At 34.7% G+C, this 14007-nt stretch overlaps 1 protein-coding gene across 8 annotated transcripts in view; it reads right to left on the bottom strand.

Moving 5' to 3' along the window:
* The window catches only part of kn (EBF transcription factor knot), a 51775-nt gene that overhangs the window by 34884 nt on the left and 2884 nt on the right, over positions 1–14007 (bottom strand). For all 8 annotated transcript variants that reach the window (XM_076119456.1, XM_076119457.1, XM_076119453.1 and 5 more), the window contains exons 3-5: positions 8193–8349; positions 6646–6709; positions 4742–4797 (exon numbers count right to left, since the gene is read on the bottom strand). In XM_076119456.1, the coding sequence (XP_075975571.1) occupies positions 4742–4797; positions 6646–6709; positions 8193–8349 (277 nt within the window). The remainder of the gene's footprint in view (positions 1–4741; positions 4798–6645; positions 6710–8192; positions 8350–14007) is intronic.

Here is a 14007-nt window from a genome sequence, read left to right as displayed (position 1 = left end):
ATGTGGAAGCCCTACTAACTGCTTATTATGGCCTTGCAGAATCTAGACTTAGATATGGAATAATCTTTTGGGGGAACTCGACAGATAAGGAAAGCATATTTATAATACAAAAGAGATGTCTCCGTTCTATGTTTAACATTAAACAAACTGATAGCTGCAAGCCTTACTTTAAGACATACAAATTATTGACATTGCCATCTTTATACATTTTGGAATTAGTATTATTCGTTAAAGCAAATTCTCATCTTTTCCCTCGCTTGTCTGATATAGCTCCTCGTAACAGACGAGATAACACTAAAGTACGTTTGCATTCTTCTAGGACTGCTCTTGTGCGCAATAGTGTCTTTTGCATGGCTCCAGTCATATATAATAAATTGCCGAAGGACTGGAGAGAACTAGACTATGATAATTTAAAAAAAAAACTGAAATCATTTTTAGTTGAAAAGGCTTATTATAAGATCACAGATTTTTTGACCGATAGTTCATAACATTTATTTACACCACTTTTACAATCAATTAAAAATTTTATTTTGAGATGTTCGCATTAGTCTGAATAATAACATTGATTATAAATATGAAATTTAATAACATTTTAACTATTGGATTCAATGATTTTTAACATCTTGACATTTTTAAAATTGTATAATTATCGAATTTAATGACATTTTAATTTATATAATCTAATCAATTGTAATATGCTGACTAAAATATATTTGTACGCCATTATACAGGGTGTCCCAAAACTCAACGATAAATCGAGACAGGATGAAAGGCCAAGTCATACCGGTTCTAGGAAAAATAAAAAAAAATTCCATGTCACTTAGTTCAGCAATAATAGACACTTTTCAAAAAAGTTGAAATTCCACACCTTGGGTCGCATTTTCAAGTCCTGTGATCACCAATGTCACAATTTCGCTGTGTTTTTTAGAATTTCGTGATCTTCATTAAATATGCTATTAATCGTAAAACAAATTAATGCACAAAACATTGTCAATTTAATAAAAAAAGTTAAGTTTTAGTGAGTCATGGTTCACAAAAATATCGTTAGTTAACTTTGACGCTTCATATTGAAAAAAAAATGTACTACACTACCCTTGGCAAGTTATTTCAAAAGTTGGCGCATTTAATCAAGATTTCAAAATGGTGCAATACTTGCCACTTTTCTTTCCATTAAAAATGTAATTTTTATTTGAACGAAGAGTATCCTCGCAGATGGATCGGACACAGTAGTTCAATTTTATGACCTCCTCGTTCCCTCGATCTAAATCCAGTAGATATTTTTTTACTGGGAATGCATAAAAGAAAAAGTCTATTCGAAATCAATACAAAATCTATCAGAACTTCGCCAGAAAATTGACACAGCGTCTAAGGAAATAAATGCAAGGAATTTTGCTTGACTGGTGCAAAGGTCTTTTGTAAGGCGTTGCAGAGCCTGTATTCGTGCCAGAAGAAAACAATTCGGAATTACTTTAGTTTAAGGATAATAATTAAATAAGAACCCATCGCTCTTATTTAATTCGTTCATTCTTTTTTTTTAATTACTATTACTTATTATGTTTATTACATTAAATATTGGTTATGGACTGACTCAATTACCTCTTTACTAAAAATTATTGCTTTCCTCTGGCACGAATACATGCTACGCTAATGCAACGGCGTACAAAAGATCTTTTTACCAGTCAAGCAAAATTCCTTGCATTTATTTCCTCTGACGCTGTGTCAATTTTCTGGCGAAGTTCTAATAGATTTTGTATAGACTTTTTATTTTATGCATTCCCAGTAAAAAATATCTACTGGGTTTAGATCGGGGGAACGAGGAGGCCATACAATTGTACCACTGCGTCCGATCCATTTTCGAGGATACTCGTCGTTCAAATAAAAATAACGTTTTTAATGGAAAGAAAAGTGGCAAGTATTGCACCATTTTGAAATCTTGATTAAATGCGCCAACTTTTGAAATAACTTGCCAAGGGTAGTGTAGTACATTTTTTTTTCAATATGAAGCGTCAAAGTTAACTAACGATACTTTTGTGAACCATGACTCACTAAAACTTAACTTTTTTTATTAAATTGACAATGTTTTGTGCATTTATTTGTTTTACGATTAATAGCATATTTAATAAAGATCACGAAATTCTAAAAAACACAGCGAAATAGTGACATTGGTGATCACAGGACTTGAAAATGCGACCAAGGGTGTGGAATTTCAACTTTTTTGAAAAGTGTCTATTATTGCTGAACTAAGTGACATGGAATTTTTTTTTTATTTTTCCTAGAACCGGTATGACTTGGCCTTTCATCCTGTCTCGATTTATCGTTGAGTTTTGGGACACCCTGTATATGGCAAACATGTTTGTTTCTGTATCACAATTTTAAGATCCTGCATACGTAGAGCTAAGGTTTTTGTATGTACACAACATGTTTGACAAATAAATTTATTATTATTATGTTCGTCTCTTTTATATCTCGGGACTACAGAGTCCCGGACATTTGGAAGGCGTGCGTGGGGCCGAAGCCAACACGTAGAGGCCCTTTTTAGACGGTTTTAATCTTTCAATAATGTGTGGTGTCACAATCCGGTGATTATCCCTGTTTACACTATAAAATGCACCCAAGGACAATCACCGGACTGTGTGGAACTATGGCAAAACTAACGGGAAAAGCTACTTGGGCTATTGGGATGGGGTGCTTATGGACTGGAAACCAAGGGATCTATGGGGACTATGGCGTCTGCCGATAACAATGTTGAAAACATGTAAAAATGGCAGGCGGAGACTTGCCAACTCACAAACTGGGCCACCCTAATTATTATTATTATTATATGTCTGTTCATTATCTCGGGACTATGGAGTCCCGGACTTTTAGAAGGCGTGCGTGGGGCCGAAGCCAACACGTAGAGGCCCATTTAGACAGCTTTAATATTCAAACAATGTGTAAGGTGTCACAATCCGGTGACTATCCCTGTGAACACTATGAAATGCTCCCAAGGACAATCACCGGGCTGCGGGGAACTATGACATAACTACAGGAATAAACTACTAGGGCTATTGGATGGATTGAAAATATAGGAACTACGGGTGCTATGGCGCCTGCCGACGACAATGTTGAAAACACGTGAAAATGGCAGGCGGAGACTTGCCAACTCACAAACTGGGCCACCCTAAACAAGTCGCATCAATAGCAACAAGGGGGCAACAGGGACGTGAGCGGCTGAAGGACGGAGAGGCCTCGCTGGACGTTAAACTCAGCTCACGCGCCTTTGCTAGGCTCAGGCATCACTGGCCCACTAGCCATCTTACGCACAGCATCCGTCCTCCGAACAGAGTGGGAGCTCTGCTCTTGCGACTCCACTCTGGACGGCCAATGAAGGCAAGCCAGAGGCGGGGGACCGCTTCCTCGTCAGTTTTCACTCCGACCAGCCAACTAAGGCAAGCTGGAGATGAGGAAGGGTGACTTCCCCCTGGAGCACTCAGGTACCGCGGGGTCGCTACTCCCCGTCACCTCGCCTCAAGGTGCCCTGCGGCCATCACTCAGGTACCGCGGGGTCGCTACTCCCCGTCACCTCGCCTCAAGGTGCCCTGCGGCCAACACTCAGGTACCGCGGGGTCGCTACTCCCCGTCACCTCGCCTCAAGGTGCTTATTATTATTATTATTATTTGTATACGATGTCAGTCATATCAGAGGGGTCTGACTGGTTACAATATGTGATGATATCGTTAATAATACAAAATACCTACCTAACTTAGTTTTAGCCATAAGTAAGTCTTTAGAAAAGTGATCTAATTTATTAATAAACTTTTATAAGTTTCACTGTATTCATGTTTGTATTTCACTTCATAAATTACGATTAGAACCTTGACAAAGTATCTAATATCCCCGAAAATCCTTGACAAAATTATAATGGCATGTAAACAGCGAACATTGTTCATCGAACAAAACACTGCACCCCGTATCAACCTGTACGCACACATACGATTCCGTAATTCTTAGTTAACAACGTTCGGCCTAAGTTAATTATGTTCATGGCATAAATCTTTCGTAATTGGCCTCTTGTTACACAACACTAAGAGCTTGGGACGTGTTGAAATTATATATGTGAGGTGGCGAAGTTTCATCATGTTTTGGTTAGTGGTACTTGTTAAGTATATTATTGCATTTGATCGTCCTACGAAATTGTTAATGTGTTTTGTAATCTTAGTTTTATTATCGATACCGTCTATTTGAACGTGGTTGACAAAGAGGCTCTTCTCGTGAAATACAGATGGTATGTATTGGAAACGAAGTTAGGTGTCGATTTATACGTGTCAAACAACTTAGACATAATCCTTGTAAATGTAATATTTAAATATGTGTCTATTGATAAAATAATCTCAAATTTCATCAAACAGAAGCGTCATTCAAAAGGATTAACCCTTTACCCGTCGATCAAATCTAGCATTTCGCTACAAAAAGTCCCCGATTCGAATTGTAAACTTTAAATTGTAACACGAGATAACGGTAATGATTGTGCTCAAACGCAATGCAATTTAGTTGACCAAGGGGCGTGCGGATTACGGCCTAATCGGGCGACGGCGATGACAATCACACGCGTGGCAGCCACGTGGCGACCACGAGCCGTAGCTAGGCGACATTCGCGACCAACGCACATGGTGAGGTACGGGACGAATTCTCTACAGCTGTTTGTTACAATGAGCTGTTGCGCTGGCTTGTATTTTGGATTATAAAAGGTGTCGTGCTTACCTGTTTTGTCACTGAATCTATGAGTCGAACAAATATGTCCTGTTCTTGCCGGATACCTGTGGACAAATTGAAGGTCATCATAATTAAACTATTTGGATAATACTTATAGCTATTTAATTAATAAGCGTGAAATAATTTACTTTAAAAATCGTCTTTAAAAAAATAATACTAGAAACATTCAAAGAAAGGAATACAAAAACTACACTCGAGCATATAATTAGAAGGTTAGGGACGAAAACATACAGCCAGTATGTTCTTATATTACCTCCAACATGTTGTGTTCGTACTAAGATCGTTCTAATTCTCGCTCCTATAAAACAGTAACATTTACACATCGTAGCAATAAAGATCGTAGCAAGCTTACTACGAGCGTAGCCCGACGTAGCAGACATTGCACAATTTGTTAACCTCCTAGAATTGCCTCTACGCTTGGCTCTCCTTTTAGAGTTCCGTACCCGAATGTTTGAATTAACGGTAAACATTACTGCTTAGTTTTATGGCTTGTAATTATCTTGATGTTATTTGACACGATATTCAAGCAATGAAAGAATTGCATCGTAGTAAGAAACTTGGCAGTTTTATGAAGTAAAAGTTACGATTCACAATTAAAAAACAAGTATACTTTGTATGAAATGTAGCTTTTTATTTTCAGTAATAATCTAACTTGCCATGTTAAATCACTTTAATATTATTATAAAAAGTTTTCACTATTTTATACTAGAACAAAACATCAGAACCGATTCTATGTTCCTAAAAATATAGAAGAACGGTAGATTCTAATGCGAACACTCCGCGTCTACTTTACCGCACCAATAACATAGGCTAAGAGCCTCAATGCAGTCGTCATTCATAGTCCAAGAGCTCGCTATTCTGTGCCAATTTTCCATTATCCGTGGTCTAAAGGCAAGACGGCAAATATTTACAATGCTACTGTCGTGTGTATACTCTGTACTGTCGCCAACGTCTACTGAATACGAGATTGAGCTTTACATTTGATTTATGCCTTGTTCCCACGGAATAAAGGACATAATTGCTTGGATAAACACTTCAAATGGGCTTTTAAAACTACATTGTTTTTGTAAGTGAGTTGTTTGGTGTTGTTTACAACTTTTTCAGTATTATTTATTTTATCAAACTTTAAACAGTGAAATGTCTTTTCTAGCTTAAAAGTAATTAAATAATAATATGTGATTGATTTCTTTTTCAAATAAACTGGTACCTCTATCTTCATAATGATATTGTATACCAAATAGAATCCTTATATTCTTGTCGTACGTTTAAAGATACATTAACATTTTCAGGATTAAGCTTCAAAAAGAAATGCAATACAAAATCTTGTTATAAAAGTCGAATGCCTTGAACCAACTAGAACAATCACATCGTCCTTCAGTAACTATACAACATAGTACAAGTAGTCCCTACAATACGTCCTGTCTTAGAACGTCTTCAATAGCTATTGACGACAATAGCATGCATGGCTGTATGACAATGCAGGCAGGTCGTGGCAATATTTGCACAACTCCCGACCGACTGACAATGCTTTGCACATCCCTGTATTGTGTAGACAGGAACCTAAGCGATTATACGGAGCCACTTGTAATGTACGGTAGTGTCTTTGCTTATTTATCAGTGCTGTCTAACGGAGATGAAGCTGTCGTTGTAATGACATTCTAAATTGAACTGTTTCAGTATTAAATTAAACAAAAAAATTTATACATTTTATCAAAATATTGTCAAATAAAGTCAGTTTCGAGAAGTATCAAAATAATGTTTTTTTTTTTCAATTTGAATCAAAGATTAGTCATTAAGATTAGTGATTATTAAGTTTTTTAAACGAGATTTTACTACTTAGATGTAGAGGGCTTAAAAAATTCGCCCCAAAAACTGAGTAAATAGTCACTCACCATTTGCATAAAGTAATTGAAGCCTGTACTGGATGCCATTGTTCGTCTTTTGCCCTTCAACTTCCTGTAACAAATATATTTCGTTAAGAAAAATCTAATCTTAAATCTAGAGCACGCTATAGAATTAGTTTGCAATATAGTATAATTGTTTCATAGACATTGGTGGAAGTTGATTACCTAAGAGGAATATTTTTTATGATTTTGACCAAGTCTTCATGTAGTACAATATCGTGTTGTTAAAATCTAAAGATTAATAATTTTATTATGACTCCGTCAGCAACAACTTAAAACTCGTCGAATCAGAAAACAGACGTCCAAAAATAAGTATTTATACCGTCACAATACATATAAAGTGCGGGACACACGTACAGTAAAAATGCGAACATGAATGTTTACTATGTGAATAATTAACTGGGCGAAACAAACAAGACGTGTGAACGCAACACCGCCCTCTGGCGACACTCGATGTAACCCACATATGTATGGAGAAATATTTTATATTTCATTTGGTTTACTCGAACATCAGAGGTAGTTTGCGTGAAATACGATTGTAACTATGGTGTCGTAACGGTTATAGATGAAGCTTGTTATGTTCCGAAGTATTTTCTTATTATACTGTGTTATAACTACAATTACCGGTTGATAGATAGCGCTAAGTATAAACGATAAGGTATATGAACTTTAGAATTCAACTATTGTAAATGATATGTAGTAATCTTCTTTTGTTCAAGTCATTGTTGTCTTTGTCAAGCTGAACATAACTTATGATATTCCTCAAGCGTTTGATAAAATATAATCCAAATCAGAAGTATCACAAAACCTCTGGAAATTGTTTAATAGTGTAACTATATTGTTAATATCATCTGATTTTTTTATATGATAAAAATCTGATCGTTATAACGAACAAGAAGTAAGAAAAATCTTCAATTTAAAATTTTAACACATGCCACCGGCACGCATGCGTATTATGTAAATAAGCATTGTGTACACAATAGAAATGATGTCGGTTCGATCCTGATTGATGAACGGGTGAATCGCGATACCTATCTCGTCTCGAACATTCCTTGATAAACTAACAATATGAATGTATTGAAAGGGACTTAACTAAGCTAAATGCTATTTGGGGATCTGTTTATATCGTTAGGATGAAGTTAGAGCAACAAAGACGGTTAGGATGGACTTTGTTTATAATTTATATAAAGTTGCGGATCATACATGTGTAAATGTACCCATAAATAGGTAAATTTTCCAAGCAATTCTAAGAGATAATTAGTCACTTAAAGATCCATTATGCCAAAATTAATAATTATTATTTACTTATGGATGTGAATGAAGGAAAGGAAGTTTGTAAGGATCGTTCCGAATGGTATTTTCTGGTCTCTGCCTATGGGGAAAAGGCTTGAATTTATGTACATATGAATGTATATAAAATATTTACTAATAGACAGTAATCACAACTCAGCATGACGTCACAAAGTACCCTAAAGGAGGAAGGTTACAGTAGTCAATTATAAAATTAGTTCTTATTCTATGACAAATCCGCTTACCTGATCCTTCTCGATGAAGCCAATGAATGCAGTACGTTCGATCTCGACCGGTTGTCCAGCGCGGTCGTACAGCGCAACCACGAAGTGGAAGAAGTTGCTCTTGCGCAGGTTGCTGGGCGGCTGCTTCTCGAAGTGAGCGCGACCGACGCCCACGCTGCTGCGATGACAAAATATTGTTAGAACTATGTATTAAAAAACACGAATTTGGTTGATGTAATACAAGTAGGTCACTAGCTTGTCTTATATCTTAAAAGCAAAATTAAGACATGTTTAGATTAGTACCTTTTTACTTGAGTAAGATCTCAATGCATAGATATGTATCTACTGAGTATTGTAGAATATACAGACTGTAGAGTGTAGAGAAACAAGCTGAGTAATATTTTGTTATCATATATTATGCTACACAGGTAAAAAATAGTGAAAAAATTAATATCAAAGAAGTGTAAGTATTATAGTCTCTATCAAAATTAAATTAAATTGACAACGGCAATTGACAACAAAAAAAAATCGAAGCCAACAGTTATTGTCATGTGCCGTTCACAACAGAACCCGTTCCTTTCCTCAAAAAAATACCATCTTTATCTCCCAGTCATAAATTATAATATTTATTTCACAGTTACTTTATTTGTAAAACTGTAATTTGTCAATACACCGCCACCAAACGGTTTGGCGCGCTTTTGTTACTAACCACAGACTAAACAAAAACGCAGAACGGATAATGGAACAGATTATAATCCTTTTAACCTTTAAGTACCGACGTGCTATTTTAGTTACTTAAGTACCGACGTGAGGTCTGCTAGACCACCAGAGCTTTAATAAAGAAATCTTTTATGTTTATTAATATCATATGTATATAAATATTTCTAGGAATTCTATATGTATTTAGTTATTGAATAAATGAAAAAAAAATAGTAGTACAACCATTTATAATTAATAATTTAACAACTAAATTACAGCCTCAAATTCTTTGGACGAAAAACATTACTTTTATATTACTAATTATTATATTTCAACAAACTATAAAAACATTTTAAATGCCCTTTTTTCTCAAAGATAAATAATCACATAAGCAAAAAAAAAAATATTATAGGTTAAAGACAATTTTCTTGTAAATCACAAGGCACCAAATGGTAGGAACTATCAAAGTTTACAAACACTTTTGCAAACAGTTTTGCTGCATTTTGGGCACACATGTTTCTTACGTTCTTTTTTTAGTTTTGAAGAACAGATGTGACAGAATTATAGTCACTTTCCAAGGCAACAAAATTCGGGTCAATTTTATCACAGTGGGATTCTAAACTCTCATATAGCCATTCCGTTAAAATTTCTTCATGGTCTTTATTTTGAGGCCCTGTAGTTGTAGTTGCGTGTAAGTTTTCTTCATGGGAAGAACAGTTTTATTTGCGCTAGTGGTTGCTCGTTTTATACCCGAAGTACCTGGCTTATCTATTTTTAAAAGCAACTGTAAAGATAAGAAAAAACCTATATAATCTGACAAAAGTCATATTCAAAAAAAGTTACACAAGTACAGACGAGTGGTCTGACAGACCACTCGCGATCTTATAAAAGCCATAACTCACCGGAATCGCAAGCGCCGACATAGCAACTCTCCACGAACGTTGCCGGGCAACTTACTGAGGGGTAGAGAGAAGCACGGGGGGATACGTATTCGCTAACCTATGTAACTAGACTTTCTGACCTACGAAAGTGTCTGTCAGACCACACGTCGGTACTTAAAGGTTAAAATTGATTTATTGTCGTCATTGTTCTTATGAAAAGAGGTTGCACGTTGGTAACTGTAACCATTGTTATTATTATTTTACTGTGGTATTTTCATTCTGATGACTCTATTTTTCAAATGAATAGGAATAGTAATCTGTCGTAAAAGTGAAATAGTTTCTTAAAGCTAGATATGTACAGTCACGAGCAAAAATATGTTCAGTTTACGGTCACGTTTTCAATAGTACTATTTCGAATAGGAATATCAATTAATTTATTTAAAATTTTCAACAATAGATACACAGTGACTGTTAAATAACTTTGAAGTTAATAACAGTACTATTTATATTGTTTATATAAATATAAATGCTGTTTGTCAAAGTTGTATATTTTTGCTTTTGACCGCAGTATACCTGCATACATTAAAACCTAACTACATCATAAGACTAACATTCGGAAGCAATTCTAAAATTTCGATAACACTAATGAAGTGACGATATACGAATGGCGCCACACACCGATATCGACATATGGCTATTGGAAACTAAACACAAACTTAGTAGCTGACCAGATGACACCCTTATTGTAAGGTATTAAGGTCTAATTTAGGCATATAAAAATGGGATCGTATGTTTGTAAACGCGTTCAATAAATACATCGATAGAGCAACATTTCAAATGCACGCAGTTCATCAAATCTTCGTGCTCATTTCTCATTGTTGTTCCTAGTAAATGTATCTCTTGCCTGTAGTGATGTACTGTGGATGTTCTAAATACAAATACTATTATAAAAATATATTTGATTGTTGCGTTTCCGTCAGTATGATTTTATTTGTGAGCTATTTGCTGAAATAATTAAATATATTTTTTAAATATGCCAACATCTGTAAAACTTTTGCGGAAGAATTGGTAATTGTAAAATATTGCTTTATATTTAATTAAAGAATTATAATGCAAACAAAAATCTCTATATTTTACTTTATTTATTTATTTTTCAAACTTTATATACAGAGCTGTATTAAGGCGGACTTAAGGCCAGGGGCATTTCCTGCCAGACTACCTTTATTAAACTAATCAGGTACCAAATCAATACTAAACTGTCATCAAAAAAAACAAATCAATATCAATAATTTCTTGTCAAAAATCCGGAACGATGAAATTGTGTTACAAAAATCTCGATACAGTTACAACACTAGAGCACATTACCCACCAGGACCGTATTACGCTATGGTCGCCCATTCATCTCTCCCCGCTGCAGAATTTGCGTAAACAAATTGGTTTCGCGATTGCCATTTTATACTCTCGCACGCGACACTCCATTGTTTTATTTATCGTTACCAGTTTCGGCGGCGCGTTCGCGATTAGGTTGTAGTGCTTTTTCCGCTTACAGATCGCACGCGTTTTGTCAATCTTTGGCGATTTTTTTTTACATTTTTGTTAGGATTATTTATGTGGGAAATGTTTTTAAATGTTTGGATTTTTGGATGTTCGATTTATGATTTTTGTTTAATTTGGATATTTAGTTTGAAATTGGCTTGGATTTATTTTAGTGATTGTACTAAAATAAGTATGCGAGAATTAGATACCGCTCATGTTGTATTCGTTTGTTTAAAGACGTACGTAGTTGGCAAAGATATTATTATTTCTTTACTGTTATATTATTATTTCTTTACTGTTACATTACACTACATGATAATGTGGAAAACGTAAAACTATTAAAAAATACTGTTATAAAAGAAGCATCTGTTGGAATATAAACATTCCCAGCCAAAAAAAAACCATTTAGCAAGTAACCAGAAACAAAACAACACGAACCAATACTAATTTATTAATATAATTACACAAAACAATTACAAGTCGCGTGTAGACATCACTACACAGATCATTACTCAGTAATGTAGGTAAAAACGTAATGTATTAAAACACGTCTGCGGGCGCGGCCTAATGATTTACCGGCTCTTACAAATGGTACTGTCATCGCCCGACGGCTCACTATCTGTCAACATTTGTCATCTGAACACCGCTGATTGTTCGCTATTAGTTTAATTACCGGCTTATTGGGAGGAATTTGTTTATTAATTATTCAATTTTTTAAGTGAAATTTATCATTGAGAGTATTTTTTTGTATATTTTTATCATAAATTAGTTGTACAATTGATTACTGACTCTAGGAAATGTGAACCTATATCAAGACGATCATGTATATTAAATACTTTTTAAAATTGATGTGGTAATAAAAATATGCTGGGAATGATAAAATAAAAAAATGCTTTGTTTATTATGCAGATTTGTTGGAAGCTTGCTATCAGCTACCAGCTCTACTCTTTTCAAAATTATGTTCAAGATTTTTACCCCTATGTTCTATAGCCGTAGCAATTGCATTAAACAAACAATATCAAATATAATTAATCTAACCGACCCACAAAATAAACTCTATAAACAAACAAAAACACCAACAATCGAAGTAAACATTAGTAGAAAACTCGCTTAAAATCCGACAGATGTCGGTAGGGTGGATGTTGTTCAAACACAATACGCACTAATTTGAGTACATCGAATACGTCACATTATACAAGTGTACTAACAAATGTAGTATTGTTGCGTAAGTTCATTATTATCATAATAAATACTGTAAGTTTGTATTGTAATGATGATCAGTTTAAGTATGATTGTTGGGTTTGAAGTCCAGTTGCTGCGTTGTCATAATTTTGAAATGACAGTGACGTTAGAAATCCGTCGATAAAGCATTAAATTATGAAATGCCATAATTTATACTATGGTAATGTTACTTTATATTGATTAGGCATAAACTTTACTGGTTGTTATAATATAATGCTGAAGACATATTGAGTAGGTAGTGCATTAGAATATTCTTGCCTTATTGATAAGGAGTATTGTATAATTCTGGTATCGAAAGAACAAATTAAAAGTAATAGGGACTCAGAACTTTACATTGTAGTATTTACTGTAAAACACAAAAATAAAGTATCTCGGCTTCCAGTCATTTCCTAGACAGTATTTCTACTTATTATAATGGTCTATACTTTGTCAAATATTAGCTAGCTCAAATTCAGTTGCTTCTCTAAAGCAATAACTTGAGGCTATAACCCTGAAATAAGTACTGTAAAACACTTCCAGCTACACAAATCTTTTTACGTGAAAATTGTTACCTTTTCAGCCTTTGTCAAAACTAACAGTACCTTTTTTATGTCAACCAAACGACAAACTCTCGGGACAAAAGTATCAAAACTTTATAATCCTATACAATTTATGACAGGCTTCAATAAACAACTCGAAACATGATGACCCATCACTTGGCCCACAATCTAATCGGCCGATATTCACAATGAGTCCATTATCACGCCGTATCCAATCAGGGGTGTGCAAATTTCGCACAGCCATAATGAACCGTGCAGTAACCGTGTGGTAACAAGTATTCATAAAAGCAAAGGGTGGTATAAATCATAGCGAGCTGCGATGCGGTGGGGCGCAGCTACTGCTTGCGACTGTACCTTGTTCTACAATTAGTAGGTACGATGATAAAATGTGTACTTTGATGTAAAAACAATTATACAAATTAAGCTCTTTTAGGGCTTCAATACAAAAAGTTTGAATTAATCTTAAGTATCTGCCATATCTACCTCAATTGTCATAATTCATAAAACTTTAATGTTAATGATAAAATATAAAATTTAATTCAACCATACTTCTGGTATGGTTGAATAAATACATAAAACAAAATATTTATTTTTGTTTGTATCTTATTTTCTGTTCAATAAAGAAAATAAATTAATACGTTATCTTTCTTGAAAACCATCAGTGCCTCTGTACTTTAATTTGTCTAAAATTTTGGTGCAACATATTACAACTTTATCTTACAAATTATTTAGATATTCAGATATAACAAAACAAGTAAACTCGACCCGCCAGTCATCAGGACCACAGTTGTGCTTTTCTAAAAATAACATATTGATTGACATGCAACCCCTAAAGGCGCATTAGGAACCGAACTTAATCCCATACAGTTATTTAATGTCAAATAGGGTACATTCGTTTTGCTCTGGTCTGTGTGGAGAGCGATAATACAATTTTGCTTC

The sequence above is a fragment of the Anticarsia gemmatalis genome, chromosome 10, assembly GCF_050436995.1.
Source record: "Anticarsia gemmatalis isolate Benzon Research Colony breed Stoneville strain chromosome 10, ilAntGemm2 primary, whole genome shotgun sequence".
NCBI classification, from domain to species: Eukaryota; Metazoa; Arthropoda; class Insecta; order Lepidoptera; family Erebidae; genus Anticarsia; species Anticarsia gemmatalis.
The sequence above is the reverse complement of the archived record's forward strand: the minus strand, read 5'-3'. Positions and strand labels throughout refer to the sequence as shown.